Genomic DNA, 26,584 nt, shown 5'->3' on the forward strand with positions numbered 1-26,584 from the left:
CACACACACACACACACACACACACACACACACACACACACACACACATTGTGCTATATGTTTTGCACTAATCTTTGGCATGCCAGCAGAACAATTACACAGATTTTTATGAGCTGAAATAATGGTGTTGGAATGAAATGGATTGCTTTGGAAAAAATAAATAAATAAATAAATCAGATACCTGCCAAGTGCCTAGCTCTAATGCACAAACTCCTCAGTCATGCCATCCAAACTCACCAGCTGGATGATGGAGCATGATGGCCTGTAATTGTCCAAACACTGTGATTTTGTAAACTGAGTAATTCAATAATTCCAGAGACGCTGATGAGCAGCACTTTAGGTGACTGCAGGGGAAACAAACGCACTGGTTGTTGTAGGATCTGGCTGTGACTTCAGATAATGGTTGCCAGTTACAAAGTGTACTGTGCTGGTAGCTAGCAAATTGTTGCATTTTAACTTGATATAAAGGGTTAGGACGAATATTTGAAAGGTAAAAATGGCCTTCCTAAACGTCATTTATAAGTGTACTGTATACTGCAGATTAGAAGCCATCTTAAGGTTATCTGAGTCCAAATAAAGCTTCTCAACTTTTGATAATGTTTTAAAATATCACAAAAGGTTAACCCAGCAGCACAGTGGAGCATGTTCTTCTGGCCACAGCTTTGGATGTATAAATAGCTTACTGCATCAACTGTAACATGCTGTAATCCATGTAGTCATCCCTACAAATGTGATGGATTCGATAGGAAGGGCTGTGGTGTGTGAGATGGCTTCATAATTGGTCTACCAGTCACTTCTCTGCCATGTAGGGCACCGAGTTCTGCCTGGAGAATTCATTTGTTATCCTTCTTCCCACCAACTGCACTCCGCACTTTTCGCTTACGGATCAGCTGCGGCTCTCCATACTCTGTCAGCTGCAGTAGAGACTGCTGTGTGCCCTAATAAGGTGAGAAAAGGCTGGAGAAGATCGGAACATTGAACAGAATCGCACCTTGTACATCAAGGATCTGACTGATAAAAAAATCCCAAATGCTGTTGAGGTGATGTAGTTGTTGGTGAGCGAGCAGGGAGGACTTGGCAGCCTTGGTGACAGTTGCAGAGAGATGCAGGTTTAGTCGCTCACACCTTGATGCAGTTCGACCACAGCCTTGCGATGACGGCTGCTGAGTGATTACAACAGTGCGGCTGTGGGGTCAGTTCTTAGCTCAAGGGCACTTCAGCAGTTGTCACTGAGGAAGAGATGAATATGACATGCTTGGCCTTTGAAGATGAGGTGTAAGAAACAAAATCTTGTTCTTGGGCCTGTTTTTTATTTCAAGAAGGTAAATTAGGTAAGATTAATCATCCAGTAACACATTTCCTTTCACAGTGTGTTGAGCTGTTTTCATTCCTGTCAATTTTACCCATACATTGTCTTTGGATATGCATTTATATTACAGGATAATACTTATTTTGCTAAGTTATTGTATTTATTGTTATAACAACTTCCAACTAGATGTAACAAAATGTAATATTCTGATATAACTCGATAACCATGTTTAAAGTGATACGTTTTCCAGTAATTCAACAAATAAATAGTCTATGTAAAATATCATGTGGTACAGTTTATTGTTGAATAATCCTTTTGGAATGAATCACCTTACATACAGTATGAATGATTGAGTATTATAACCCAACAAATATAATGTCCAGATATGTTCATATGCATGCTCAGAATAACAGCATTATTGGATTTAACATTGTTTTGATTTTAGTACACTGGTTTTTTTCCCATAACCAGAATTATTGGGGCAAAAGTCAATATCAGTGTGAGTTGCATAAATCTGAGTGTAAAAAAACAAAACAACCTTTAAAGCATATGCCCTCCAAACACTGTATCTCAAATACATGTTTATTTTTAAGTTAATATGTGCTAGTCAATGTAGGCGGTATAATTATGTATCAATCAGTTAGACAGTTAAAATAGAGGCCTTCTGAAAAATAAATCAGTTACTGTCTATTTTCGATTGTGCACTTTAGAGATTCAGACCGTGGACCGGAATCTTTGACTTTTGGAGTAAACCTAAATCCTTTGTTTTGGAAAGAAGCTTAAGGAATGAAAGCAGGATAATCAGGAGGATTATTGTTAGCTAGATAAGCTAGATGCTTCCCTGTTGAGAAAGACCTGCGAGCAGCTCATTATGAAAAGCAGCCTGGCCAGCTTGTGACTAACATGGGTTGAAAATGCACCAAACTCCATCATTCTTATTTTAGTAGTCAGGATTGCATAACGCCCTGCTTGCCTGTCAGGTGTTGATGTAACAAATGGATGTGATGATTATGATTTGACACATTTCTATTCTGGCAAGAATGATGGTTAGTCATTGCTGTGCTTTCCTACGGCGGCTCACATGGTTAACTCTGATAAGATTAGCAAGGGTTAATATGACTGCGATTTTAAATCTGCTTATTGCTCGTTATCATTGGAATTGTCTACAAAACTTCCACTTTTGTGTCAAACGAATGAATCGAATAATGGTTTGAAAAAATGAGAGGAATGATTTCTTGCTCAGAGCTGATTTGTTGTGTTTGTTGTGCGGATCCTGAATGGAATAAAGCAGGACAACGCTGCTGTCCTCCAGCCGGGTCAGTTTATAATGATTGTTACAAATCCCTGATGGCAAATGACTGTGTTATTGGCAGTGTGGATCAATACGTGGAAGGCTATAGTACAGCAGCAGTGTGTGTGTGTGTGTGTGTGTGTGTGTGTGTGTGTGTGTGTGTGTGTGTGTGTGTGTGTGTGTGTGTGTGTGTGTGTGTGTGTGTGTGTGTGTGTGTGTGTGTGTGTGTATGTGTGTGGATCCAGTTTGTTCTCCAGTATGGAAAAATCAATTCCCACCAAGCTTTCATTTTCTCTTTCCCAGTCCCTCTCTCCTAATATATGGCTGCTCTCCAACTTCCCCCTGGCCAGAGATACTGAATCTTCTCTTTGATGCTTACATAGCAGCTTAGAACGTTAAAAACAAACAAACAAACAAACAAACATGTACACAATGAAACATTGCGGCAAACTATTTCCAATCATTGCAACTTGATTGAATTGATTCGGACCGAGAGAACTTCCCTGTGCTGCTGGGTTTATTATCTCACCAATTTGTGTCCGGCTGGAGTGAAGCTGCAGGAAGTATTGATGTGACACCTTGCCCCGGGTCTGGACAGATTGTGTGCATAAATGCACAAATGGAAAGGTTATATTCATTAAGACTGAGGTCAGGGCAGGAAGACAGAGTGAGACAGAGTTGTGTGCTGGACAATAAGGGAGGAGTCACAGCAAGTGCATCATCATGTTTGGTTTAGGCGCCAGGGCAGACAACGGGAACAGATCATTCTTTATTTCAAAGCAGTTTCTCAATGTACAATGAAATGCCACACTAATTTACAGTGGCATAAAAGGGTTGTAAATACATTTAAACATCTGTCCAGGTCAGGTAAATAGCTAGAAGGACCACAGTGAGATTGTAAAGAAGTCATTGAGAAGTTGACCCATTTTCTAAATCACTGGTCCCAAGTCTTCTTTAATACAGCATGATGTTTCTTTTGTAAATGATTGTCCCATTGATGCAGATTCTTATCGGCCTGTGGTGCTTGTCGGACTTTTCCGCCTTACACTGGAAAAAAATTCATGTTGATTTTTTTGTTCAAGTTTTTCAACATTATTCGGTGAAGTCACTTGAGTGTTTCTGTGCAGCAAACGTTAGGGCAGCTTATGCTTTAGGGCAGTTTCACCATGTGATTATCAGTTATGCTACAACAGTAATGTCAAGTCTGGGGTTTTCGGTCCATGGAAGTTTATTGAATTAAAATGTATTTTTCGCCATTGTTAGTACATGGCAACATCCAGAAACCAAGTGCAAAATGTACGGTTCAAAACCGCAGTCAATGCACAAATCGGTGTGTCACAGTGAATAAATTCACTCCTTATGTACTGTACAGTCTATAATGCGGTTAAATTAGATGTTGCCAAGCAATGTAAACATTTGTTTTTTAAAGCACACAATGCCTTTTAAAGACTTTCCGCTTTCCTCCTCTTTGAATAAGCTTGTATAAAGAGGAGGTAGGAATCTGCTAAGAGCATTTTTTCTTCCAAAAAGAAACTTTTCATTTGATGAAATGAAATGTCATTATGACAGTGTGTCTCTTATTAACGTGTTTATTATAGCCACCTATCCTCCCTCTGCTGTGACTCACCCAGCCAGTGTGATGCTGCTCAGACAGAGGCTAATGTTAGAGCACTTCACTGTGTAGGCAATGGACAGTCCTACTGAGGCAACATAGAGCCGTTTACGTAGCCAGATCTCCTCCCCCTCTTCCTCCTCTTCCTCCCCCCCTCCTCCTCCTCTTCCTCCTCTTCCTCCTCCTCCTCTTCTTCTTCTTCTTCTTCTTCTTCTTCTTCTTCTTCTTCTTCTTCTTCTTCTTCTGCTTCTTCTGCTTCTTCTTCGTCTTTTGCATTATTAAGATGGCGGTGAAGACATTGAATCATGAGCTGTGTCCATATAAGGACAACTAGGTACGAAAGTTTGCTTGAATCCATCCTGATATGTTTTGTTATCAGCATAGTGCAGACAGGGTGTACAGAAGAGGCAGCACATTAACATTTCTAATGTGTCATTCAAACAACAGATAAGATGTGCTTTTAGAAAGGATCACCTTCCCTTGGTGTGAAAGTCATATTACTCATACATGGATCTGGATGAGGGATTATAATTCTTATGGTGTAATATTCAGTAGGCCTACATTAGTTAAATAATTTAATATACATTTTGTGAAACAAGCTTATGGCTCTGTACCAAGAGTTACTGTAGATGAGAAGATTGATTTACTTCTCATTTGTGTACGCTAAATAAAGTTCAGCAAGCATTAAGACTGAAATCAGGGAAAAGCAGCTGCCTGGGTCTAAAGTCTGCCAACAAATGTATTTATTTTCTGGTAAAATGACACCTTGTGATATAAGAGGGGCTTAAAGGTGGACAGATAACTAATAGATAAGATATATCATCTTTTGTACGTTAGGCTATGTGTAACTATTCAAATCATGCAAACGTTAATGCTAACCCTCGACCTAACTCGTAGATGTAGGAGAAATGTATAGATAAACACCTCAATCTGTACTTGAGATGTTTTCTTTGCCTTAGTCTGAAAGAAGAACATTCATATACATTTTCAGAATTGAGCGGTCTGTGAAGTAGCTATGATTTGTGTGTAGTATCTAGCCTTCATTAGTACAATTTCAAAGAACAACTCACACAGGTTTCAGGTTTCTAGAAAACAATGAAAAACCACATCAGAGGATTATATTTTCAGAGGAGATAGTTGGATCATTAGAGAATTTTAAACTATGTAATGTCTTAAAGTGAATGAATAAGGCAAGGCTTTACACAAATGTTGCTGTAGTCACTGTAGTAATACAAACATGCTGGACCATAACCAAACAGACCATAACAACCTTGGATCCATCATAACTCTGAGAACTCATTTAAACCGACAAGTCATGAATGATGCATGAGCAACAGAGACAAGGTTGTCAAAGGGTTTGGCTCGAGGGAGAGCATTCTGCATGATAGTTTAGTTCACACTCTTTGACCACAAAAATAAATGTGTATACAGCACACACTCAGCATGAAAAACACTTCCCCCACCTCGATATTTGGACAACCAGACATCTTGGATTTTTGTGTTACTTGAATACCTGAATGGATCCTTTCAATTTGGGAGCCCTTGAACAGAACAGAACACTTACCCAAAAGCATGGCGTTTTATCACGGCGCATTGATAAAAATATCTTCCTGCTGCTGCAGCCAGAGTCCTGTCAGTTTTGCATGATTTGTCATGGGGTCCTCATTGGGGAGCATAACGAAAACGTAAATGCTTTCAGGAGGTCTTTAAAATAATTGTATCTAACTATACCAACATTCCCCTTGCAGGCAATGACGTTTACCCACTGATACTTTCACTGACATGAACACATGGTTTGACCCTTAGTTTAATAAGAGTGTATAGGGTGTATTGCTGCAGGGCATCCTAACACTCATGGGTCAATGTGCAGCATCAATGCATTAGCTTTATTTGTACCGATGCCAGGAAATGTTCACAACTACAGCAGAGGATTTTAAACATCAATTAGCTCGAGATTGCAAAGAAGCGTATTCTCTCATACATCTGCCTAACCTTAATGTAATGTAAAATGGTCGAATATTATCATAACGCGTTTGGGGGCAAGCTGCTGGAGCTGTATACAGTTAGTCTTTCATCACATGTGCCTCAGCATGTGCGTACATGTCAGCGCCATAACGGAGCGACGGTGATGACTACTGACAAGCTACAGTGATGCTGCAGCACTGTGTTGCAGTCTTACACAACGTCCTTCAGGGAGGCTGCCTCTGATCTGCTGTTATTCACTAAATGTTACCTGAGATCATGCAAGGACAAAAAGTTGTAAACTACACAGAATAAGAGCAGAGAAAACCAAAAATGCCACTGGGGCAGTGAATAATTCAGAAGGCGCTGTTTTCGTAGGCTTAGATAAATTGTACGAGCTCGGCTGTTGAATCCAAAGGAGCAAAATCCTTTCAAGTGCTTCAGTGAATTGAATTCAAATGAAAAAGACACAATTAAAAACTCATTAGTTTATTATTCATATTTAATAATATTTTATGTCCATAGTGACGCATTTATGTCGTGTTATCTTACAAGAATGAACACTAGATGATTAGAGTTAATGAATTGTGAAAAGGTTGAGAGCTTTGTTCTCTAATTCATTGTCATTAAAATCAATGAGTTTCATGGATTAGATGAAGATTGTTGCTATTTTGATGAGTTCATTGAAACTACTGTGCACGCAGTCATAGGATTTTCCACTTCTTCTGCTTTTCTTGATGTATTTTTCATGTCCCTGTGTCTTCTGCAGCATCGCAGCAATACATTTTTGAATAGTGCGTTGTATTCCTCTGTCTCCTGTGATTGTAGTCCTTGGATGATTTTTTTCCCAGAATATGCAAAGCATGTGTAGGTGGAGTGTAAGCAGAGCTCTTATTGCGGTGCAGTGAAATATTAAAGTGTATTCTTCATACTAGACTCCAATAGCCACAGGCCGTGTCTGTGTGTCTCTGCTGTACATTTTCTCCTGTCGTATTCTTTTAGCATGTGGGCTGAATCCAGTCCTATTTCTCAGATTAGGGCTAATCCAACAGAGTTGTCCTGCTCTTTGCGTATAATGAGTATCTGCTGGGGGTAACCCGCTGGAAAATGTGCGCTTCTACAAAGCTATAATCTGTAGAGAAGAGGGAATTCCTGCCAACATGTAGCCGCACTGCCTCAGGAGGAACACCTACTTAAGCTTCAGTCCCTTTATGCCCTCTGCTTTCTCTGTGGTTGGTCAACTGGGATGAATTGCACAACAATGCAGGCCATAATGCGGATTCAAATTTGAACGCTTGAATGTCATAACACAGAGATCATTTAAACCCTGGTGCACTTTGCCTAAAGTCAGATTTTCATCTCACAGCAAACATTTACTGTGATTTTATGGGGAAATTATACAAGCGCGTCTAAACAAGCCTTTCAGTAGAATTAAGTGCAGCTTATTAAGTTCAAACTAAATGAGATGCTGTGAAGAGTCTCTACTCAAAAGCTCATGTGCAATTTTAGGAAAATGCATAATGTAATAATTATCTTGTTTTTATTAGCCATGCTAATGACTTCGGTTATCCCTTATCTTTCCTCCTGCTTCAACTGCTTTCAATATGTCTGATCAGTGTTAGCTGTATTTTGTGTTAAATGTTACCTTAAATGGTAAAATTGATAAACACAGCTAAAATGTATATATTAATGTTAACGTGCCACAATGACCTGAATATCCATTTCACAATTCATTTCACTCTGCAGTTATGCTTTAGAGTGCATTGTCATAAATAATACTGTGTGTCTTTTTGTTATAACTTAAAAGGATGGTAATGTTTGTCCTACATAATAACTTCTCTCTCCAAATGTAATAGAACAAATCTTTTGATTTACCTCTTTCTTAAAGGTCAAACACTCTAATGGATTCATGTGGCTATTGGAGAATTCTTCTGGATTGGCACAGGACAGAAATGCTTTGGAAATGGACATTAAGTGGATAAAAACATAAACTATACTTACGATGGTTATACATTATTTAGGTTTTCCTACATTACAAGCAATGAAATATTGAAGTTGTTGAATGGGTTTGACTTTTACAATCTCAACATGCAGATCAGAACTAATCCACAGAATATACTTAGCTTCAAAAGAATACAATAACAAAAGTGTGTTATTTCATGTGTTTATCCAACCTTTTTTATTGCCCAGTGCATGCTGGGAGAACCCCCTTCTTTCCTCTCGTGAAGCAAAAACTGAATTTTTGAAAGTGACTCCAAATTCTAATGGAAACCTCAGTGTAAAGCTGTGATCATGTTGGGCAACACCTGCGCCCCGCTGTAATATGTGGTTGCTCAGGTGCCTTACACAGACAGGGTCCGGAGATATTCCCACAACATCCCTGCACTTCCTGTCCAGCTGACACACTTAACAGTGGCTGGCAGAAAGCATATGAGGCATGTTACGTGGCATAACAGGGGAGGGATTGCTATGTGTTCTGACCCTACAAATCATCACTCAGACGACGGGCAAAGCTTAGGCGCTCAGCTCGCAACCACGAGCAAACACAGAATCTGCTGAGTATCTCAGTCAGCACATTTATTAGATTTGTTGGCATCCTCGGACCAGCCTAGTAATGCTGTCTCACTTGAAAGTCGTATTTAAAACATAAGTGGAAGGAGATCATGATTACTTTTGACTCAACATTTTCCCTACAACTATTAATACCCTATGGCGATAATGTTGGTTTTGCAGGAATCAGCAGTGAGCAGTCTAGTGAACTGGGTTAGGGTGGAGACAATCTTTGTGTCGTGATGGAAAAATGGATCACCTTGATTTACAGTCCATAGTTATTTATACAGCTGTAAATCCTGCGGAGGTTACATAACACATGAGACATCAGGGGTTAATGGTTTAGATGAAACCTGATGTAAGAAGCAGTGTGACAGCACATAAAGAAAACATGGTGGTATGACTTTGACATTGTAATAAATGTAAAGTATGAAACCAATATTTCACAAATAAAATAAACATATTACAGGCCAGTCTATCTGGAAACAAGACCGACACGGTTGTGAATCCTTTCATCTTTCCTGCTATCACTCTCTTTTAGCTTTGAATGATTGAATTTTTCTTTTTTCTGATTCTTGCCCAGTTTCAGCCATGACCAAATAATGCAACACAAAACATAAAATTCTCGTCCTGCTTTCTTTTAAACTCCTTAACATACTACTTACTGTTAAACTTTGAGGCAGAAAATAGCCAATGTTCTCACTGATGGTCTAGTTTGCTTATGTAGGTCATGTAGAGGCATCAGTATTAAAGTGAGACCATAAAACTCGGAGTATTAGCTTTAAAAAGAGACTTACATTCATATTTCTCTTCTTTCTGGTGTGGAATGGGTAATTTACATCTTTATTTGCTAGCTTATAGGTTTGTTAGCGTTATCCTCTAAAACTCTTCACTTAAATCAGAATCTTTAGTGAGATGCAATCATCGTGAATCACAAGTTTTCTAAGATTATTTTTAAGCACTCAATAGCCCTTTCATAATATGAAATCTTACTTTCAGTTTTGGATTCAGCATGTCTCAAGGTATAGCTCTCTCAGTGGATAACATTACTCAACACAACATGAATCCTCCTCAATTTACTGATTCACAAATCTCTTCGGCAATATTATGCTTGTGTTATCCCAAAAGAATAGAGGGCAAAAAAAACCCCAAAACACTTCTTCGGTCATCTCATATCCATCCAATCGATTATCTAAATTGGAACTCTAGCTTTTTTTTGTCAAGGTTAAACAAGTTGACAGCCTGTTCTGCTAGGATTAATGAAATCATATATTTGGGCTCATGAAGCTGTAAACACTATTCAACAACAGTACATCCCCCTGGTCATGGTCAGAAATGAAGATACGCATCATTTATTTTATTGCACGGGAAGAGCAGCACTGTTTTTCCACTGAGGGCTCTGAGCTTTTTTGTTCAGAATACTAACGCGCCTCACATGCAAGATTAATATCCAACTTCAAAAATTCTCTTCACTTTCTATTCACTTCTATCTAATTTCTTCCATCACCTCACAAACACTGTTCATTGCTGTTCCCCCTCATCTATGTTTCTTCTTCATCTCTTGCCATCTTTGGTCCAGACTTAAATATCTCATCTATTTTAACCAAACATGAATGCTTCCTGAATTATCCTAAAGACTTGGTTGATCCCTGACCTTTTCCTTTATTTCCATGTCTTATACTTGTTGATAAATAGCCAACATTAACATGCTAACACGCCTAACTAAGATCAGGCTCATCATACACCTGCTTAACATCCAATCGTTAGCACTGTCTTTGTCATGTGGGCACGCTAGTGTTAGCATTTAGCTCAAAGCACCACTGTGCAACAGCCTCACAAAGCTGCTCGTATGGCTATGCATCTTAGTCCTTTCAATGATTCATGCTTTTATTTGTTGGAATGCAAAAGTAATTCAAATGTTTTTGAGCTCAAGGGCATTAAAGAGGGTTAGATAACACAGCTAGTATAGTGTATATGGGGATTGTTTGTGTCAGGCTTTGAGTGGATTTGAATGGTGTTCATGCTTAAAGGCAGACCTCCTTCTATAGTTGGTTATAGTCAGTGTTTAAAGGTTTTTTATTTAGCTAATCCTTTATAGGTCGGTAATTCTGGCACAGCAGCTGCATGTTGTGTTTTGTCCTCTGCCTTTTTGTGACCCCGGGACAAGGAGGACAGGTATTCCCATGTGGCTGAGACCAACACGTCCTCCTCTCCCTCACAGGAAGTCGTGCTGCTCTTGCCTCCTTTAGTATGGCTGCCGGCACTGCTCTCAGACAGCAGCAGAAAAACAACTTCCCACCAGGCAGCAGCACACGGAGAAACTGGTTATTTGTAATTGTCACAAAAAAAAAGTCCTTGTCCTACCTTGTCCGCACCCCAAGGCTCTCACCAGTGACTCAGTCCAAGAAAACTCACCTCCCCATGTCAGTGTGTGTCCTCCTGTTCTCATTTCTTTATAATCACCTTCTTATATGCAAGTTCAAGGACAGCAGCTCCCCTCTATTCCCTCTCAGCCTTGGAGCTTTAAGAATTGACTTTGTTGGCTCGGCTCTGCTGTGCACATACACCACAGGTTCACCCCTTCATCAGCAAGTATTATGATACACTCAAAAGAAGATTCTGCAGCTGTCTGCAGCAGAGACCCTCAAAGCTGCAAAGCCCCAAGTTAAGGGAATACGAAAGACAGGATTGGTACTAAGTTTGAGTAGATGGCAAGAGATGAAGAAGAAAACATAGATGAAGGAGAAAAGCAATGACTAGTGTTTGATAATGATGGAAGAAATTGGATGGAAGTGAATAGAAAGTGAAGAGAGGTAGATTTTTCAAGTTGGATATTAATCTTGCATGTGAGGCGCGTTAGTATTCTGAACAAAAATGCTCAGAGCCCTCAGTTGAAAAATAGAGCTGCTCTTCCCCTGTGCAATAAAATAAATGATGCGTATCTTCATTTCTGACCATGACCAGGGGGATGTACTGTTGTTGAATAGTGCTTACTGCTTCTTGAGCCCAAATATATGATTTCCTTAATCCTAGCAGAACAGGCTGTCAACTTGTTTAACCTTGACAAAAAAAAGCTAGAGTTCCAATTTAGATAATCGATTGGATGGATATGAGATGACCAAAGAAGTGTTTTTTTTTTTTTTTTGCCCTCTATTCTTTTGGGATAACACAAGCATAATATTGCAGAAGAGATTTGTGAATCAGTAAATTGAGGAGGATTCATGTCATCCACTGAGAGAGCTATACCTCGAAGCATGCTGAATCCAAAACTGAAAGTAAGATCATTCACATGTTTCTGTTTTAGAAGGCCTATCTCACTGTTTATGAAAGGGGTATGAGTCCTTAATAAACTTTCACAACTGTTTGTCAGGAGAAAGAACCCTGGTGCAGGCATGGCCTCTATTACAGCATCATCTTTTACACCAAACAGGTGCAGGTTTTATTTCTGCGGATGCCTGTGCTTGTTTAGTAGTTACACCAGCAGGTCTGATCTGTATGCTGAGGAGAGTTGAAGGCTGTGAAAATGGAGGGATGGAGTGATAGTAAAATCAAAGAATGAAAGATGACTGAACCAAGCTTTATTCCACCTGGACCCAAACTGATCCCAGGGAGAAATCACAGAACCGTTCATTAGTGATTGTGTTACCTCATCCGGTGATGGATAGTGACTTAACAGAAAATATTTTCAATGAAAATCTATTAAATTATTCTTTCAAGTGATGTTAAAGCCACAAATACCAAATACTTTCATTTAGCAAATGTATTAACTCACTATTGGGATGTAAATTGACGAAATAAATGGATGATTAAGCATTATGCTATTTAATAATTTATTTACTGACAACCAATACAAATATCTGGAGGTGTGGCATTAGGAATAAGTGATTTAACCAGACATCTGAAGTCTGCTCCTCATCTTTACCATATAGAATAACACACCCGAATATCAGGCTAAACTGTAAATGGTCAACTTGTATTGATGGTAATGAGGGCCATCAGTTTGCCAAACATTTGAATAAAAAGGAAGATTATTCTGGTTCTGCTGCATCAATTTCATTATGATTTGACCATGAATCTTACATTGTGGAGTGAAATTCTAAATCAGTAGCATTTAATTCATAAGGTATGTTACAGCATGGTTTCCAACCTATCAGTCCACAAAATGGTATGTTATCATAATCAAACTTAGATTATAAATACTGAGCATTAAAGATTCAATCCTGCATTGAGCGGTGAAATTTCACCAGTTATTACTAACATTAAGACAAAGGTCAGATCCTGCCTGCTGTTAATAAAAGCATTTATTATGTACTAATAAAATAAAATAGTTAATGTCTTGTAAGACCAAGTGTCTGGTGTGTTGAGCGTTTACAGCCGGGGCTGATTTCCACGGACCCGCAGATGGCAGCAGATAGGGCTGGTTATAAATCTTTTATACTGCACATTTGCATGCTCATGTTTCAGGGTATTTGTCCATTAAGAGCTGTGGCCAATGCACTGATTTTCCCATTATTTCTAGTTGATTAACCAAGCAGTTGCATTGAGACCAAGGAGAAGTGAAGGGCAGTGGGCATCAGAGCATGGCCATGGGGAGCAGACTTCCCACACGGCACAAATGTATTCAGATCGCTGCTGCTTCATTCTGAAGATTAATGCCATTATGGATCCTCCCACATCTCAACCTTGCATTAAAGTTTTTACCCCTTCCCTTAGTGGACTCAGCTATTTTAACTTTCAATATGTTGTGACATTTTGACCTTAGCTTTGTTTGAGAGGCCACGTTGTGCTGTTGGCATCCCCTCCTGACTGAAGGCATAGATGATCATAAATGACGGTTTGGACTGTGTCCCTGACCTTAACCTACTCTTTCTCCCCATTCCCAGTCTGCTCCCAGTTCTCCCGCGGAGTCTACGCCATCCTCGGCTTCTACGACAGGAAGTCCATGAACACATTGACCTCCTTCTGTGGGGCGCTGCACACCTCCTTTATTACTCCCAGCTTCCCCATCGACGCCGACGTGCAGTTTGTCATCCAGATGAGACCCGGTTTGCGCGGAGCTGTTCTCAGTCTGCTGAACCATTACAAGTGGGAGAAGTTTGTCTACCTTTACGACACTGACAGAGGTAAGAGCTGGGAACATAAAACACACACAGCCATCAAAACACCTCAAGCTTTCATTTGGAGACATACGAGCAGTGCAAGGAACATCTTGCTCCTGGAGAATATGTAAAAAGTAATTGGCATGCCGAGCCCGGCTCATGCAGAGGTGTTATTATACAGTGAATATGATCAGTCTTTAATATGTAAATCCTCATCCCCAATCCTCATTCTAAGTGGTCTGATATAGTTTAATGTATGCCGGTAATGATTCTAAATTGCTTCACTATGTGGCTGAATGCTGCTCTCTGAGGGAGTCAATCGCTTCCGAGGAATGAGTCATTCACAGGTGCGGCTGATCCGCCGCCGGGGTACGACTGCAGCCGCCTGAGCCTCTAATCCTCACCACTCTCTGATTATCATTTAACTCTAATTGGATTATATAAGGACTGAACACAACATACTGTAACTTCTGCATGTGTTTCGTGGCCTCGAGCTCCCCTCATCTAGGCCAACTATTTACAGACATGGGTCTTTGTCGTCCTCTGAGGGTCAGCATCAAGGAGGCCGAGTTAAGAAAGAGCACAACAACTTACTGTGTAGCTGGGACCACTCGACTGTTTTTAGCAGCAAATATGAGGATGATGTTATACCATTTGTGCGATGTTACTGTATATTTATAGTCTCCTGATAAATGTTGTGATTTTTCTGGGTGCAGTATCTGCTGGTAAATGTGCCAAACTGTTCTGAAGTGTGCATTCAAAGTATTTTTAAACTGACATAGACCATTTCTAGGACAAGTGCACTCCTTCTTAACTCTCCCCCCCCCCCCCCCCCCCCCCCCCCCCCCCCCCCCCCCCCCCGCCTCACTTTATAGATCTCCTGTTCAGGTGGGTATCTTATCTACTCTAATGCACTAAAAGCTGATTCTGTTGGATTGTAGTACAACACAGTAATTGATGACACTGAATTGATAACAGGAATTTGATCCGTAAAATAAATGTCCTGGAAGCTCTTTATTGTAATGTTGATGGTCTGGACGATTCAACATTGTAGGCGCAAAAGGATAACCTAGAATTTTAATTTTGAAGGACTGTTTTTTCCCCTTGCCTATTTCAAGAAAGCACTTTATTTTTCTATTTTTCAATTAGGTGGTCATTTGTCATACTGTCCATATCTTCCATTTCAAATATGTTAGCATTTTTTACGCAAATCTGTTGGTGATTATTTCATGTGATTGACAATGAAGAAAACACACACAGTATTCTGTAGCAACACTTCACTGTAATCATAACATTATTTCAAAAATAAAAAATGGGAAAAACACCTATTTCCATTGTGTTTCTGAAGACAAAGCAACAAGAAAGCAAAACAGAACAGCCTACATAGAAATAGAAATAGCAGGGTAGCTATGTCAATATGCTCTAATCATCCTTATCATAAAAATAAACATTTAAGATGGAAAATGAACATGCCTCATGGTCCTTTCTAACCATTTCTTGAACACCATTTCAAAAGTGCTCTGGGAAATTCTCAGTTTCAGATTTGTGGGCAGATTATCCCGCTGTACGACTGCAATAAAGGGAATTGTATTTTTGCCCATTAGGCTGTTTCATCAGAATGTTATAAAGACTGTCAAGCTTTGATTTCTCTTAATAGTTCTTTGGCTGTCCAAAGTGTATCTATGTTTTGGTGGCAGATTGTAGTAGCTGATAATTAGTTGGCTGTTGTGGTTGGGACAAAAATAATTTTGCAGTTTATAGCTTCTCTTGGGAACAATCAACCTCAAAAGGTCTTCCTGATGCGACCCTCAGCGCTCACAACTTTTTTGGCCTCTCTCACCTGCTGCGTCTCGTCTGACATGCCACCATCTGTAATACTCAGCCCATTCCCACAGTGTAAACACCGCAGTTCAGGGTGCATTCCCACATGCTGCACAGCTTGTGTTTGTAGAGGGGCTAGTTAGCCATCTTATTTTGTCTGCCAGTCCCAGCCCGCTCCTTACTGTCGGGGCTTGGAAATATAGCCAACAACCAAATCAGTTTAATCTTCATTATAGGAAGAGGGCTTTATTTAGGGTCAGAGAGGGACTTGCAGGGGGCTCTTGAGAGGGATTGTTGATAGTTTGTGGGACAAAATGACAGTAATAGGCTGTGTCAAGGCGTTCTACAATGACACATGTAATAGCTGTCCCTTAACAAGAAGCTTGCCACATCCGAACAGAGTTTTTTATCAGAACAAAAGCAAAGGCATCTTAAAGTCAGCTGGAAATTGGAAATATCTTTCAAATGAAACAGTTGAACCCCGCTGTATATCTTAGGGGAAGTGGACTCTGTCTTCCCTTTAATCACGCACCGTAAGACTGATTTTTTATCGGAGCCTGAAGGCATAACTTTCACCAAAACGGTATCTGTATATGATTTTCATTGTAATGGAAAATAAAAAGCCCAGATATGCCACGTATTGTGCCCATGCATAAACCGCACAATATTTTAGTAATTTTAAATGTTTATTTCCAATTGGAAATAGTAACGCTATGAAATAGGTTCAGCTACTCTTTCATGTTGGAGATGCCTTCCTCTGAAACGCGTATTGATGTGAAGAGCATACATATTCGTAACACTGTTTAATGCAGCCCAAATGAATTGTTTGTCAATCATAAAAACAACCTAAGGAGCCACACAGATGCAAGAAAAGTACAACAAAGACTTAAAGCCTTCACACACTCAGGTCATTTGATACATGTTTTCCTGCCGCAGTGCAACGTCACATATTTATCCTGATGTACTGGCTTTGAAACGTCCTCATTAAACTGGCTAATGGCTGCTGGCAGAAAAGACCTCCTGAACCGAGGAACATCTGGGTATTACCAGCTGGCCATGAAAAGTAGGACCACACTAAGATTTTCATATTAAAATAGTTTACTTCAAATTGCATATACTGCTTGAATAATTTACAAAAAATGCCACAGTAATAAATAGTAAGTACTTCTGGGAAGACATGTTTTTGTGGCTAAGCAAAAATTACTATCGCTCTGGTTCCCTCGACAAAATGCCCAGGATATTTTTCTACAGGACTTCAGATATTGCAGAAAATAAGATCTGTGGGAAACAAACGTATATGACGCTTTCACATTTTGTTCAGTAAGATTATCTTTACAAATGAACACTCAATTTATGGGTCTGAACATAATCAGTAGAAGTCAAATCTAACATTAGGCTCCAAACTAGCCACGCCACGGTAACTCTACTTGATTCCTTGAGCTACTTGTTTGCCTGTTTTCAGACATCTGAAAGCTTCAGAACTCTCAGGGAGGGTAATTCTTATGCTGCTTTGAATCATAACTGCAGAAGCCGAGTGTTAGGGTTACGTGCCTTAAGCGCCAGTTTTCTTAATGACCTCTACAGTCTGGCTATGGGATAAGGATTGTACTGATGTCAAGGGCAACAAAATCAAACTGCTGTTGTGAAACATAACATAACACTTTTTAAATAAAGTCCACACGACTCAACGTATTGAATGCCTGAAACACTTCCTATAATGTCTTGTGGTGATTTTGAAAACTTGCGTCTCATTAAAACAAATATTAGGCGGAGTACAGCATGTTCCCTGTTGTATTGCATTACAGTTTCATCTCTGTCCTAGAACTCTCCTCTCTGATGACCTCAAACGGATTCTGACTAATGCAGGAACGGAGAATTGGTAATCAGTATGCTGATGCAGCAGTCCTGAAGTCTATTGTTTCACATTTGAGAAGCATTATTTATATTGTACTTGTATATTTTTTACTCCCGTCTTTCCTCTATGCAACAATAAAAAACGAGTAGAAATCTTGCATAGCACAACAGCTAATTATGCTTGAATCAAACACAAAAGTATTCATTTTGAAAAATGGCCCGGATGTTGTGGATCAGTGAGGTGGAGCAAAGCTATTTTAAACAGTTAAAAGCATGAGTGTCTAACTATTAAATCACATCGCAACACAATCTTTCTTTTACGAGATATAAGTTCTTGGACAATAAAACACATTATTGTTGGTCAATTCAACGCACTCAGGAGTTTCCGAAATGACTTCCCTTGGTCTGGTATGATGAGTAGTGTACAGTATGGTTGCTAATGTTAGCTAACTTACAGCTAGCTTAAGTATTTACAGTTAGCCTATAATACTCACATTTTCCCCCAGTTTTCAATTAAAGCTGAATAGTATATATGTTATCTAGAAAACATTAGTCAAGGCTTAATTGAAGATATGTATCCGTTTTTGGTCACCTTGTATTTTGAGTAACAGCCTCCACCTCATTCTGTAGTAAAGCCGCCTGCTCGTGTTGTTTTGAGCTCCAGTGGTCGTCTGGCCCCGAGGTTCAGCAGGATGTGCTACACTACCTTGATCTATTGAACCCTATGTGTCAGTTATCGAGGAGTATGTTGTACATAATTTGCAGTATAATTATCTCTCCAGCTTAAATATGCTGCAATACTTTGCTTCCAAAGCTTTCCCTTTAGTTTTTTTCCTTTAAGGTTAATCTGTTTCTTTGTCAGAGGAATCCTTTTGCACATGATTTGTTGAATGGTAACTTGAACCTTCACCCCACAGTCATACAGCTAGATCTGCTTTTCTATTTCTAAAACAGATGCCTGTGCACACAGCAAAGCACACTGAGCATTGTTTGGTCCTGAATTAAACAGCAACATTTACTCACTAATGCAACAAGTATACCAAATGATTTATTTTTCTTGCTGATTGTTGTTTTATAATGTTAAAAAGCGCTTTCCAATTTCTCTTGGTTGTCAATGGAAGCTTAGCAATCATTACGGTTGAGCCTGTTAATTGCATCTTATTTGAAGAGGACATATTCTGATCAGTTTCAGGTTCATATTTGTATTAAGTGTCTCTACTGGGACATGTCTCCATGCTTTAATGTTCAAAAAGCTCTTTATTGTTCTCATACTGCCTGTGCTGCAGCTCCTCTTTTCACCCTCTTTCTGAAAACAGTGCCCAGTCTGCTCTGATTGGTTAGCTGGCCGGCTCTGTTGTTATTGGTCAACCACTTAGAGATGTCCTGCCCCTTGGGTACAATGTATTGGAGCGATAGCCAATATAAGCATTAGTGATGTCACTATGTTACTGAAGTAAAAAAAGGAGTGCAATGGAGTTCAGGTAAGGGGATGTGGGAGAGAAGCTCCCTCTGGAGGGAACACAGACCATTTATATGCACAAAAACCTATATAACACACTACAGGGTAGGGACAAACCCCAAAAAACATAAGCTCATCGTGTGTTTTTTATGTAAAATCTTAATTTGTAACTTAACCTTAGAAGTTAAATAAATGTAGCTGATTTTTCGATAGCATGTAGCAAATACAGTATTTGATTAAAGACACAAGGTGAGTTCCCACGGTGTAATCTAATCCTCACTGACTAATGTAGTCCTCCCGATTCATGAACTCCACGTAATGCAAACCAGATCTTAATTTTGTCTTTGTTGCCATTAAAATGAAGGACTACAATCCAAGCGTCCTAACTGTAGCTTGCTCTGTATCACTCTGCCCCTCTGACAAATGTGGATGGTCGGGAAGGTGGAGAATTTGCATTCGGTGTGTAATCACGCTGCCCTGCTGCTGGATGTCTGGTTGGTTTCGTACCCGCAAGGAAACGTCTGATTAATTGCACGCGGCTAAAGAGCTGCACTCAGCAGTCAGGCACACAGGCTCATTAACAGAGAGTGGGAGAGAGAGGGAGAGACAAGAGAGAAAGAGGAAGAGAGAGCGAATGGCACAAAGCAGCTGTTCCCCTCGGTGAACACCTCACTGCACCTTCACTTTGAGATGGACATATATCAAAAGGCCTTGACCCCTCCTCTGTGGGTAAACATTGTTTTCCTCCCAGGCTCTAATATTGGGCCTGTCTATGGCACACATTTATCAATCAAGCTCCTCTGCTTCAAGGGAGCTGTTATCCTCCTGTTCAAGGACTCTATTATGCCTCATGGAGAACATAGAAAGAGCAAAGGACAGCGCAACTAGGGTAGCAATTTAACAGAACAGCCAAGCAGTGACTGAAAGGTACTTTTGTTTGAGATGTGTTCAAAGGGGTCTAAATAGTACAGAGAAGCAGATGGGAATGCACAAGTATGGCACTATAAATACAAACTATTCTCAAGGTTACACAGGACTTTTTTAAAATGTCATCGACCAACACATTGCCTCTGTGGTTTCCTTAAGGAGAGCGTGTTTATTTGGCTCCTCTCTGACTCAGTGTTGAATGCAGTTAAGATTATCCGTAGGAATAGCCTTTAGTTTATAGCTGGGAGTGGATTGTGTTGTGAAAAGTCATTTCTGATGCTGTGAGTGTGTGTGTGCTGTGACGTCACTGGTTAAAACCTCAAAGCGCGCTGTGCGTTCAGCGAGAAGATACAGCTGAGACGTTTGCTGTAATGTTTGTGCATGAAGCAAACCTCCTCTGTTATCTAGCTCCGCTTTGCCAGACGCCCAAAATGGCACCAATTGATCCGTGCACATCCACGCATGCAGAGGCAGCGTAGCTTGAAACAACATCAAATAACATGCAAGCTGCAGACCCTGCTCCATACTGCAGTATCAAGCCCACAGTCTCTTTGGCATCATGTATGTAAAATATTTCTGCCAAATGATATACATTTTCCATTCTAGGAATGGCAGAATTTATTATATATGCTGCTTGTATTTTTTGCCATTGGGCAATTTGTAAGTAACAGGCTTGTGATAGTAGAATAAACACACAACATTGTTATTGACATTCTTTGCTTTCAAAAATTAAACCACATCTTTTCAACTGAACAGATTGGCCGCAGGCTTGCTTTGCAGAGAATGTAACACACTACTGTAACTACAGCAACCTTCAAAAACCATTACATAACTTCACTTTGTAAATCTCTGTCCTTTGCTTGAAAATGGGAGTAACTGTTCTCAGGGTAGCTCTGCATAACCAGCTGAATACATGTGGGTCAATATTCTACAATGCATGCTTTGATAAACTTCGCAAGAGAGGACTGACGCCATTCGTCTCACACACTGCGGTGACATACCGAATTTGTAGAAGTTTGTAGAAAATGGCAAATATCCCTTAGAGATTGAGGTATTCAGATGGATTTCAACAGAAGTTGAATTATCTGTAGACCTCTTTATCTCTACCAACTAGACCTTGTCGTTGCAGCAGGTGAAAAACACTGAAGCAGTTTCACGTTAAAAGTCATTTTTTCTCTGAACGTTTCCTGCTGCTGCTAACGATTGCTTAGCTAGTTTCTCTGATAAGATCCAGACGAACAAAGACTAATATCCTGCAACCGGTATAAAGAGTTAAGAACATCCCTAATCTTAATACTGTTTCATGAAAAATGTGTCTTGAAATTGGATGAAAAGGCAGTTCAGATTTTGCAGATTGGGGAGACATGGCCATCGACCAAATCAAATAAACAATTACCTTGATAAAAATGACAAATGTATCCAGCATTAAATCAAATTTGAAATAATGTGTAACAAAGCACTCATTGCAGTTCACAGATCACTGTTTCAGAACCTCGGACAGCTCCTGCATCCCTCACAGCGTTCTATGCCTTTAGTTTCGTCTGAAGGGTAGCCCAGTATTACATATCCGCAAATCATTACTGCAGAGTTTTTGGAATAATATAATAGTATTGAATAGTTGATTGATCATTGGAGATATAAACGATTGTTTTCACCTAACTGCAATATGCTTGTTATTGAGGGATACGTAATAATGTCAGACCTGGGACATCTTGACATCTTGTTAATAAGCAACCTAAAGCTTAATCAATTATATTTGCTATATCTGTTACTATTGACAACACACAACCAATGCTCTTCCTGTCCCCCCTGTCACCTCTCTACTCATGATGCTGCCTCTTTTAAATTGAAAAATCAATGCATGGTAATTCAAACATTGACGACTGACCTGTAAAATGATTCCACTCATCCTGCTCTCATTTTAAAAGTATGCTACCTCAGCTCAAGGAGAATGCAGTGGTGAGCAGTACAGGAGCATGAGGTTTATTTGGGCTTCAGCAAAGATTTCCCCTCAGCTCGACAGTGTCGTCTCAGCTGCTCGCAGAGAGAAAGGAATCTTCAAATGAATAGAAGAGAAAATTAAACTGCGGAGACGAGGAGTGAGGGAAGGAACGGAGGAGTCAGCAAAGCCTTTGTGCCTCTCCTGCATCAGAAAACAGCAAATGGCACATGGGGCCATGCACTGTCAGACATGCTGTCAGATGCACCCAATGCTTTCTACTCGGTGAATTCAGAGCCCCCTCCTCCCCCCTTCTGCTGTTAGATCCAGCTTGTCATATCTAATCTGCTGTAACCTCAGCACTTGGCCGTAAAGGAAACCAGGTGACTAATAGAGCGCCCCTCTGCTTCATAGGCACTGCTGTGTTTATACTCCGACTCCTCTCTCAGTGTTGCTCAAACATCTCTCATCTATTTCAGGAATCATGCTTTCAGGACAGCACAAGGCCATTCCAACAGCAGTCTTTTTGCATTATGAAACAGACTGATGTGATGCACTCTTCCTCTTCTGCCCAGGAGAAAGCACCATTTTAACTTGCTTAAGAGACGGGAGTCTGTTTTATTTATTTTTATGGAGGGGAGCTAAAAGACAACAGGCTGTGAGTGCAGCGTTAACTGATGGGTTCAAGCAGGCATTTCTTTGCATGTGTTTCCAATATAAATATCTGTTTCTTTTTTTGTCTGGCTTTATGCTTTTAATACTTTGCATTCTGAATCACCTTGCAACAAAATTATCCAAATTACCCAATGACATGTGTAAAAAAACGTACCAAAAGATGAAAGGAAACACAATGAGGTAGGCTTCACATTCTGTGCAGCTGTCATCAGATAAGGAATGATCTGTTTGATTGGCTCTGATCGGGGTTTGGCAGCAGGAGTGAGTGGTGTGGTGGTGCAGGGCTCCTTGCAGTTCAGCTCATTTGAAAGAGGGAGCTGTTATCTGCATTGGTCTGCATTGGGAGTAGGCGTAGTTAGGCTAATTTAACTCAAATGTGGCCTTTTACTGTCATTTGGAAGCTTTAATCCTTTTTGTATCGCCGGCTCAGTAAGCATTGCCAACTGAACCAGTCTTCTTTGTGGAGCTGTATATAAGCTATGAGATTTTCTATAGATTCTTCTGAAGTAAGTTCTTTGTCTGAGCCCCCCTTTGGAGTCGCACTCAGCTTTAGGCGTCCCATGACGACGGAGCAGGTTCAGACGACTGCAAGATAATTTTTAAAGAGGTCACCTTCTGCAGGACGCCTGAGTCACAGTGGAGACTTGCACCACGCCATGTGAGACGCTGCCCAGGACAGAACACACAGCCAGATGCCGGCAGAGCCTCTGTCTCTTTCTCTCAACTCTCCTAGGGAATAAATCTTGTTTTATTCTACATTTGATGAAATATTTGTCCCTCAAGTATTAAAAACTAGGCTGTAGTACATTTTCAGTCAAGTGAACAAAAAGTAATATTTAGAGCTCGGAAATATATTGATATTATAACCACACTAGTAATGGGTTTAATTTTCTTTGGCTGACTTAGCCATTATATCCACATTACTAATGATTATTAAGCAAAAATACAAACAGTATTTTGGGATATTCAACCCTAGATTATCCACAAAATATCAAAATCAAAGTATGTGATGAGAACTGGTGTCATGTTTTCTTTTCTCCATATCGCCCAGCCCGATCAAAATGCCATTTTAAAGATCCTTTTTTTCAAGATAGATATATGGTTTTGAGTTTCCTACAATAGTATTACTTTCAAAGCTCAACGCGATAGCAGTACCTCTATGAGAGCAATCATCTGAGCTGCAGAGAACACCATATCAGAGGAGAACATACTGATCTCCTGGGCAGTGCAGCTGTGTAAGCTTCTAAGCTCATATATTCAGCACAACTCTGCTTTTGGTGTATTTTTTGGACAAACTTCAAAGCAAAGTTTGTTTTGTGTTTGAAGACGTGATCATAAATACTGTATGGAACATAATCTCACTGCTGTAGTGTGGAATGGGAGCTTTAAAAGGAAAACTTTCTGGACACAGCATATACTGTAGTTGTGTTGTTCTGTGCTGAATTTCTGGAATTACTTTGGCCACTACATTACAGCGACAGTCTGCCCCTCTACTTGACTGTCGTACTGCAAATGTCACGCTCATTTGCATGATATTAAACATGTCGCAGGTCTGGTTCATGTCAGCTCTTATCTCCTCAGGAGAACAATTGTCATCTCTCTTTCTCCGTAGCAGCCAGTTAAAACTGATTTCAGTTGTGGGCTGATGAAAGAGCAATGTGTGCAGTTGAGTGTTGGTGCAGAATGAACCGCAGAGAAAACAGATGTCTTTTGTTCTTTGCCTACAGGTTTCTATATATGTGTGCGCTTGTGTATACGAGTATGTGTGTGTGTGTGTGTGTGTGTGTGTGTGTGTGTGTGTATGTGTAGGTGTGTTTGCCTGTGCGAGTTTGTGTGTTTCTGAATGTATTAGCATCACTTTATTAACTATCAAGAAAGATTACATTATATTAAAAAAAGTCAAATTATGTAAACATGTCCTTGTTTGTGAAATAGTTCTTTACTCTTAATACAGCCAGACTTTTGTTTTACTTGCAATATTTAGAATATTTGTCATCTATAGACTTACTTTTGAGTTAATCTGGCAACCTTGCTAGCAAACAGTTGCCTTTTTACACACAACGTTACCATAGCATTAATTTGAAGTCATGATTTGGGTCACCGCCAATAGCTGATATTAAGTCTTTTGTAACTCTTTGTTGTTGCCACGAAACAAACAAAACGTACTCTGTCATGTTTGCTAGCTAGTTGCTCACTTTTTATTTCTGCCATTTGACGCTGAAGGTAGTTTACAGTAGCTTTTTAGAGCATTTCTTTTTCAACTTAAAGAGCTGCCTGTTGACTTAAAACAAAAGGGTGAGAGTAAGCCATAGAGGGTTTAGAAAACCAAAACAATGAGCTGAAAGACACTAAAATGTTCTATAGAGCTGAGTCAGATTATAATTCTCTGTGGGTTCATCAGTACTAGTGACCTCTTTCGCATTTCAACAGTAGTAATGTGATCCCTAGAGAAGCAATAACTCATTTCTATTGAGGACAGAAAGAGTTCAAAGCAAGCTGACAGATACACTTGTAGACATTAATGTGTCTTGCGAGCAAACAGTTGCCTGTTTGTACATCCAGTAGACTCGCAGCAACATTAGCATTCATTTGAAGTTGTTGTTTTAGACCCTTGACAAATGTACTTCCATTCCAGCAGTACACAGCACTCGAGTGATTCATGTTTTGCCCGACATCAAGGCTGTCTTTGTAAAACATTTTACTTGTATGAGAAATGAAATCATTTCCCCCCTGCTATTTATAGCCCTGTGACAATATGCTCCTGATTTTGAATATGTATTATTTTTCAGGACAGTGCAGAATAATTGACTCTGTAAAATGCCCTTGATGCTTCTCCTGCCTGCTGGCTGTTGTAAAACGTGCCATCTGTTCACAAAGTCAACCAAGACTCTTGGATCAAAAGACTGAAAAAATCACTCCAGTGTTAATATTCAATGTGTCACCTTCCTCGTCCTTTGACATTCATATTTCACATTTGTGCTTATTGAAGTCGGAGTCAAACAAATGTCACTTTCAGACAAGTCCTTCACTTCACTTTGGACTTCAAGCTTATATTTCCACATGTCTTCCATTGTAAGCATACTGAATAGCTTAACACTGCCAAGCTCATACAAACATTAAATTCCAACATATCCAGCTTAGTTTACTGACAGAAAAGGAGTGAAAGTAAAACTCTCAGGGGAAACATTTCTAAATCCCTCAAAATCCTTTTTTCTGAAGCAGCACTAACATGTTTTAAAATGCCATGTATATCCCAGCTTATGCTGTTCAGTACTATATCTCAGAGTGCTTGGAGGAGAGCTGACACTCGCTTCTGCTTTTTCACTTTCCCTCTGAGATACACTGTGCTTGATTCTTGTTTTGATCATTTCGAGCTGATAAAAAGAAACATGTTTCTACCTGATAAAGTCTGGATGATGATAGAGCCAGATCCTGTCTGATGTCGGCCCGGCAACTTCTTATCCACGATCAGACTCTTCACCGTGCACTTATACAACGCAGTCACACTAACACACATTTTGAATTCCTTAACCTCCCTCAGTATCAGACATGCCAACACACATCTTTGACTCCTTAGTGGCTAATGCCGTGGCACCCAGCGAGAGCCACTTGTCTTTAAAGGCCATACCTGATCTGAGTGCTGTCTGCGGAGCACTTCACTGTGAAGGTCACCAGCAGGGGAATGGAGGGCAAACATGTCAGCTGAGTCGCTGTGCTCTGAATACTTAGAAGCTCTATCCAGAACATGTCAGCTCACATGTCAGGTCACCATTGTCCTTTTTTTCAACACTCTGATGCATTGTGGTGAGAGATGTTTGGGCAGTTAAACGCAGTCATGGCACTACTGTTTGGACAAAAACGATGTATCTCTGCGAACCCCAGTGTGGTTTAATTTCAGTGAGAAGATATTCCAGCCCATTACCAGGAAGTGAATACAGGATTATGGCCAAGGAGGGCAATTAACATGATTGGGATATGACTGACCAGTATCAGGAAGCGTATCTGCGGTGTGATCTGCTGCATGTCGCTTGATTATTGTTTCATGGTACATTCAGGAATATACTACACTTTATGATTTCTGTTATA

General features: G+C 40.0%; 1 protein-coding gene across 7 annotated transcripts in view; it reads left to right on the forward strand.

Annotated features, from left to right (window-relative positions):
- gria3a (glutamate receptor, ionotropic, AMPA 3a) overlaps window positions 1–26,584 on the forward strand; it is a 69,333-nt gene that overhangs the window by 1,225 nt on the left and 41,524 nt on the right. For all 7 annotated transcript variants that reach the window (XR_010166801.1, XR_010166800.1, XM_063895766.1 and 4 more), the window contains exon 3: window positions 13,608–13,847. Coding sequence is in view for 5 of the 7 variants with exons in the window: in XM_063895766.1 (XP_063751836.1) it covers window positions 13,608–13,847 (240 nt within the window). In the remaining 2 variants the exon portion in view is untranslated. The remainder of the gene's footprint in view (window positions 1–13,607; window positions 13,848–26,584) is intronic.

The sequence above is a fragment of the Eleginops maclovinus genome, chromosome 11 (genome assembly GCF_036324505.1).
Source record: "Eleginops maclovinus isolate JMC-PN-2008 ecotype Puerto Natales chromosome 11, JC_Emac_rtc_rv5, whole genome shotgun sequence".
Classification (NCBI taxonomy): domain Eukaryota; kingdom Metazoa; phylum Chordata; class Actinopteri; order Perciformes; family Eleginopidae; genus Eleginops; species Eleginops maclovinus.